We start from the raw sequence: 7,490 nt of genomic DNA on the forward strand, positions 1-7,490 counted from the left end.
ATCATTCATGTAATATGCTATATATAAGGAATTATTAATTTATATTTTATTTGGGGTCTAAAGAAATTATCAAAAATATATTATCTTATAATTTTAGTGAATTATTAGTTTAGCACCCTATCCCCGAGTCGGGACCGGCACAAAATATTATCTTAGAGAGTTTATTAAATAATCGAGTTTCTACTGTAGTTGAAAATGGAGTGTTGTGGCAATGCTCTAAATTTGAAGGTTTCCTGTACCATTTCACTAAAATTTTGAAAAAGTTTGGAGATAGGGAATGGGTTAAAGTGGTTATTTAGATGATTTTTTAAAATTTTGAAAATGAAGATAGGTATGTAAAACCCGTTAAGAATGCTCTAAAATTTTATAGTATATATATCCCATGACCTAATCACACAAGTGTGTAATATAGTAAGTAATTAGTAGTTGTATTAGACCTGGTCATCGAGCTATCATTTAATTATAGTAATGTGGCCAGTATTGGGTTATCATTAATTCAAAGGTTTACCTAATTATACATTGATTACTTTACTTAATTAGGCGTCTAATCAGCACCTCAATAAACAAACTCAACAGTCCAAATATGATTAAAAAAACACTAGAATATATACTAAAAAAATCTAACCTTTGAGAGTAATTCGTTTTTGGAATTGAATCACAAAGTGATAATATAGCAGACATCACAGTTCATGAGTATTTCCACTAGCTACTAATTAACAGTTGAATAACTATCGTGACAATCAAATTGTTTTGTAACAGTATATTGGTTTTTATAAATCATAACTCTCTTTTTTTGGTCGCTGTCGATCTCAACTAACGAATAGGCTGACGGATCCAACTTTTAACGTATTTGTTCTCAACGGTCCGCGCTAATAGAAACCTAACGCCGTTAGCTGCAGGTCGCCAGAAAAACATTTTCCCCCGGAAAAGTCACATTTATCACTATTCGATTTTAATAGCTAGTATATATATATACACAAACAAAGGACAAAATACAACTCATATTCGCTTGGTTTTTCAACGTATTATTAATTTATAATAGATTATAAATATAAATTAATCATTGTTATATAAACATTCAAAAGAATATCATCATAATTCATTTACTTCTTTTCAATTCCAAAAATTTCCTAAAACCAGTGAACCTTCTTCCCTCTTTCCCCTTGAACTCAAAAGTCAAACCGTGTAATTTCCCAATGTTAATGTTTATTTGATTGATCTAACTGACTTGACTTTGTTTCAGTTTTTCATCAATGGCTGAAGTAGCTGGAGTTGTGTTAGAAGAAGCAGTTTCTGGATTATTAAAAGTCATCGTAACGACGATAAAGAAAACATGGTATTTTAAGTCTAAGCTCAAGGAAATGCAAAAAACTTTAGAGATTATGAAGCCTGATCTCGATGAAATGGAGCAATTAAATAAAAAACTAGATAGGCGGAGAGCGGAAACTGAGAGGTTCAAGAATCTGCTCAAACAAGCAGAAAACCTCGTTGTGAAATGCAAGAAGATCAAATGGGAATTTTGGAAGAGATCCGGCCACTCTTCGAAGTTGGACGAAATGAACGAATCATTGCTTAAGCTTGTGCAAGTCGACCTTCAGTTGCATATTGCTGTGACTGTAGACAATGCACTTGATCAGGTGATAGCAACACATGAGGCGGTGAAAGCTATCGAAAAGGTGATAGTGGTAGGGAGTTCAAGAGGGTTGTCTTCTAGTGTTCCACTGGAAAGCTGCGTTGCTATTGGGTTTGACGATAACGTTAGGGATTTGAAGGCCATGGTGCTTAAGGATTCTATAGACGGTGATTGCTCGGTTGTAGTTGTTTCGGCTGCAGGAGGGTGTGGGAAGACGATTCTGGTTACAAAGCTCTGTCATGATCCTCATATTCAAGGTATTTAGATAGATCCATTTTGATGTTATGGTAAACCCCTAATTGTCCATTAAACTTTAGTTTCGACATTGCTAAGGTCTTGAGTTCGAGTCTTGCTAAACTCGTTTCCTGGTAATTACATTTTTTTAAACAGACCATCGTTGAGCCTAGCTGTTAAAAGTCTAAAAAAGATGCACGTTGGCTTATTGGCTTTTTCAAAAAGACATTTTAAAAAGTTTGGATTTGAGGCTTTTGGAAAACTGCTTTTTAACCTCTTTAAAAAGCTAAAATAAAAAGGATTTTTGTGATTGCCAAACACATTTTGGCTTATTGGCTTTTTAAAATCATTAAAAAGCCAATAAGCATTTTTCAAACTCAATCTCAAACATGCTAATCATTTTTTTTTATCAACATATCGTATTTTATAATATTTTCCATCGAATATATTATATATAACGGATTACTTGAAGAAACATAAAAAGATGTATGATGCTCCTCATTTGAGAGACAAATGACCTCATTTAGCAGAAAAATGTAACTAAGTTATGATAATTAGGTACACAATGATTATATAGAATGTCAATATGAGACCATATTTATTTTTTGAACTAAAATGGTTATGAGAGGGCAACCATAGTTTACAAGAAATACAATAATGCTTATCATCTTTCATCCTTAAAGTTGTTTTGTGGTTGCATATAATGGAAATCCTTGGTTGTGATGATGTTGATGGTGTTTTCGTTTGAGCAGAAAGATTTGGTACAAACATATATTTTGTTACGGTCTCACGCACCTACGATAAGACAGTTATCATCAAAACTTTACTTCCTGAGCTACCGGGTAATATTGATGATGACATCGCAGTCCAGCAATGGGGGAGTTTCTTGGGTAAAAGCACGTCCGAAGTACTTTTAGTACTTGATGATGTATGGTCTGCTTCTGTTATTACAGACTTCAAGTTCAAGTCACCTAGATACAAGATTCTTGTCACGTCGCGGATCACTTTTAATAAATTCAAAACATATCCGTTGCCAGCTTTGAACGATGAAGATGCTACCCGTCTGTTTTGGGTGTCCGCATATTGCAACCAAGGAAATGAACATAACGATATATCAAATGACCTTGTTCATAAGGTATAGTGAAACCTTTTTCTTTTTTTCTTTTTTTATTTTGTTTTCCTATTGTTATCTCTTTTAAGGAATTTTTGGTAACACATATGGATAAATGGATTTGTGTAGTTGGTCAAGTGTTGCAAGAATCATCCCCTGGTCCTTAGTGTGGTTGGCAGTTTACTAAACGGGACACCTGCGGATAACTGGAAGTTTATGTTGAAGGAGCTCAGTGAGGAAAACAAGTCGGTTTTCTATTTGGACCAGTCTATACAAAATTGTCTTGAAAAGAGTTTGCATTTTTTTATGACAGAAGACAAATTGAAACAATGTTACATGGACTTGGGACTTTTTCCCGAAGATCAGAAGATAGCTGCTTCAGCACTTAGGGACATGTGGACTCATTTGTACAAGCATGACGAAAATGGAATGGCTACAACTAACATTCTCACTAATCTTTCTTCTAAAAACTTTGCAACTCAGTTGCCAGTAAGGTATGTGACCACTTTTCTGCTCATACAAGGTGAAAGTAACTACTATAATACTTAGATATGTTATCTCACCTAGTAGTAGCAATAGCTCTTTGGTATTTTACTAAATTGTCGCTCACACTTTTTCTTGTTAGCGATTTTAGTGTAATTGGGAATTAACTTGTTGATCAGGTTAATTGTAATATGAATAAGTCGGGTGCGGAGTGCACACTTATTTGATCTTATTATAATTAGAACTTAGGGGCGAAACCCCTAAGTCATGGGGTTCCAAGGGGGCGCCCCCTTAGCGGGGTCCGAGGGCAGCGCCCCTGGTAGCAGGATCCAAGGGGCGGCAGCCCCTGGCAGGGTCCAAGGGGCAGATGATAACTGCAAAACAGTTATCATTATCCATGTAAACCCTAATATAACGTATTTGAAATAACATGAGCATATTTGAAAATTAATTAATTAATTTTGTTACAACGTTTAATAAAATAAACATGAGCGTATTTTCAGTTATGATAAATGCATTGCTCCTAGCTGCAAAGCAGTTATCATAATCCCTGTAAACCCTAATATAACGTATTAGAAATAACATGAGCATATTTGAAAATTAATTAATTAATTTTGTTACAACGTTTAATAAATTAAACATGAGCGTATTTTCAGTTATGATAACCGCAATGCAGTTATCATTATCCCTGTAAACCCTAATATAGCGTTATCTTGATCATACAAAGTTCTTATTGGTTCATCATAACATACACAAATCCATACTTGATTTCGCTGAGTTTCATCCGGTCAAAATATTTGGGAACCACGAATAATTTTGATATGATAGTGTTTACACGACTCTCAGATATCCAAAAATCGTTTGCGGAAATTCCCCGGCATTTCTAACTATTACCTCTTACTTGTTTCTCACCATTATAAAGCCGCCATCCTAGAAGATTCATTTTGTCATAAATATCGTATTTGACTGTAGGAAACATTTGGCTAACTATTGTGACGAAGGATCTGTTAGGCAACATGATATGATGAGGGCACTAGCTATTCATTTAAGCAGAAAAGACACAGAGAGGTTAATTGTACATCTAGATGGACAAGTTCTCCCTGAGTTGCCAGAAACTGTCACCGCCCGTATATTATCAATTTCCACAGGTTTGTTTGATTCATTCCCTATTGAATTTAAAGTTGATGTATATTAAAAGCCACTCTTTAATTCTTTTTATTCAATTAGTCTTGAAGATAGGTGAAAGCTTCCCTTTATCATGGAACGAAATTCGAGCCTCTAAAGTGGAAGTTTTGGTATTGAGTTTCATGTCAAATATGCATCCCTTGCCACAGTTTATGCAACACATGGAGAATTTAAAGGTTTTAATGATCACAAACTATGGTTATTACTTCTCAGAGATTCAGAACTTCCCAACACCCCAATACTTAACTGGCCTAACAAAAATTAGGTTAGATCATGTTTCGATATCTTCAATTAGTAAAACCATTCTAATGTTGGAGAACTTGCAAAAGCTGTCATTGATCATGTGCAAAATAGGTAACAGTTTCAACGAAGGAATCGCCAACAAGTTGACCAGCCTTTCAGAGATTGATATCGACTCTTGTGATGATTTATTTACATTTCCTACAATGTTATGCAATGCAATCAACCTTAAAAAACTCAGCATCACTAATTGCCACGAGCTAACTTCAGTTTCGGAAGAATTTGGAAAGTTATCAAATTTGGAAGTTTTCCGGCTTACATCTTGCACGAGGCTCCCAATGTTACCTGAATCCACGAGACACCTCAAGAAACTAAGAATCGTTAATATGTACGGATGTTTAAGCCTGAGCAAGTTACCACAACATATAGGTGAGTTGAGTAGTCTAGAAACAATTAATCTTATGGGTTGCACAGGTCTGAATCAGAATGAGCTTCCAATGTCAGTAAAAAAATTTGATAAATTGAAAGTGGTTTGTGATGAAGAAATCTCTTATCTATGGAGTGGTTTCAATAATGTGGAAATAAAAGTGTTAGAAGAAGATCCACTTGATACCTTCAACAAGATCATCCCCAACGGATACAAATGAATGCAAAATCATATAAGCAACTTAGTCATGCTGGTTTTTTTTGTATATTATTAAGCCTTAAAGATATGTTTTGTACTGGATTGTGTGTTTCCATTGATGTTTCCGTTTAAAATGAGTGTGAAGTGTGAACTATTATCAAATAAAGTTATAAATTCATCCCTACATTTCATTTTTCTTAAACTGTGTAAAAGAAACATTTCCAATGTAGTAGAGCTTATATCTAACACATTGAAGCATACCTACATAATTTTTCAGAAGAATATTTCTCTACTAGTAAATTGCTTTGTAAAATCTTGAAGTGCCAAAACTGGGGATATTATTAAGGGAAAATTCCTTAAATAACCCTTTTGAGGAAAGAGAAAGTAGGAAAAGCCCAAAATCCCAAAATAGCCCACTAAATTTGGTATGAGCCGGTTTATTCAAAGGACAAAGGAGGAAGATGAAGATGAAACACATGTATATGGAAAAATAATGTAAGTAATATTCATTGGATGATCATGTCGGAGTAGACGGAATCATATAAAATCTTGTTGGCGTAGACGGATTAAAAATTAATATCGTAGGTGTGGACTAGATTTCAACACATAAGAAATACACTACTAGCTCGTCTTCTTGGTACAAATTCATCCCAAACGCGTCTTGAAAAAATGAGTTTAAAGACACAATTTCCCAAGTTTTTGGAAATTTGAAGGGATCTGGTATGAAACATTATTAAACCGTCGGACAAGACTGTTTTATTAGTAGAACATTTAGTGGAAAATATGGACCGATCCCCAACATTTTCAAATAACTCGTCGGATTTTCAAAAAAAGTTACACTTGTCATATTTCTATTGGTTTAAAAATTTCATTAGATCTCGTCTCCTCAATCTAAATTTAGTGAGATATTTTGGGAATATGTAGGGATTTTAGGCTATTTCCCACTTTCTCTCTCATCAAAAGGGTTATTTAGGGGAATTTTCCCTATTATTAAGGCTTCCTCTAAGTGTTAAGATGCATCCGAAGTTGTGGTTGATCACCAGGTGAAAGCAATCTTATAAAACCTTCTATACTAGCTTGTGAGGCTTGAAAAGCCTCTCGATTGCTTAACATGCAAATTGTTTGGCTGCTATAATTTTATTGGGATGAGTAGTTGCACCTTCGGCTGATATGATATGCCTGAAATACTCAACCTATCTGTCCATAATTTCAATTGGACTAATTATTTTTGCAAATACTTGCACGTTCCTCCTTAATAAGGAACCTCCTGTAAAACCGTAGATGAGAATGTTGTCACAAAAATACAAGAACACGCTTACTTAAGGTTGGAGTTCACTCGAACTTGATGATTCAACGACTTGAGGTCCAGGTTTGAAAAGACTATTGCATAACATAGCTCATCAAGCAACTCCTCAACTAGAGGAATGAGAAACCTGTCTAGCTTTATAGTGGTTTCATTCAATTGCATGTAATCCATGCACTTTTCCGTTGTCCGTATTTTTTTTTCTTTTTACCAAAAATCGTGTATTGCATAGAGGTTGTTCCTATCCTGAATAATTAGGATAGTACATGTGTTACATACGGATGAAACGTATATAAAACGTAATATATATGTAAAATGATATAAATTTAATGAAATGCAAATGTTGTATTTATATATAAGTAATAATTTTACATGAATTAAAATACATCATAACTTATTTTAATTCAAATACAAAAACATACGAAAACTAACAAAGATAAATGAGATAAATAAAAGTTAAAACATTGTATAACTTATACCATGAGTACAATACGCAAACAAAGAAAAATTAGTCTCCAAATCTTAAAACATAACAATAAAATCATATCATTGTCTTTATTTATTAATTAATAAATGGTAATTATAATCATTTTTTTAAAACATTCTCCAACTTATGAGTTACAAGCTTAACACCATATGTCATTTTATCATCAACTTCATCTTTAACAACACCACT

The 7,490-nt window shown here is 33.9% G+C and overlaps 1 protein-coding gene across 1 annotated transcript; it reads left to right on the plus strand.

Moving 5' to 3' along the window:
- Positions 1 to 1,050: 1,050 nt before the first annotated feature.
- LOC143586005 (putative disease resistance protein At5g66900) lies at positions 1,051 to 5,657 on the plus strand. Its single transcript, XM_077067655.1, has 5 exons — positions 1,051 to 1,890; positions 2,620 to 3,002; positions 3,108 to 3,472; positions 4,434 to 4,609; positions 4,689 to 5,657. Exons 1-5 carry the CDS (start codon positions 1,254 to 1,256, stop codon positions 5,531 to 5,533), a joined length of 2,406 nt encoding a protein of 801 aa, XP_076923770.1. The 5' UTR covers positions 1,051 to 1,253; the 3' UTR covers positions 5,534 to 5,657.
- The last annotated feature ends 1,833 nt before the right edge of the window (positions 5,658 to 7,490 follow it).

This window comes from Bidens hawaiensis, unplaced genomic scaffold (genome assembly GCF_021521415.1).
Source record: "Bidens hawaiensis isolate Kalapana, Puna unplaced genomic scaffold, B.hawaiensis_p1.1 tig00034270_1, whole genome shotgun sequence".
In the NCBI taxonomy this organism is placed as follows: Eukaryota; Viridiplantae; Streptophyta; class Magnoliopsida; order Asterales; family Asteraceae; genus Bidens; species Bidens hawaiensis.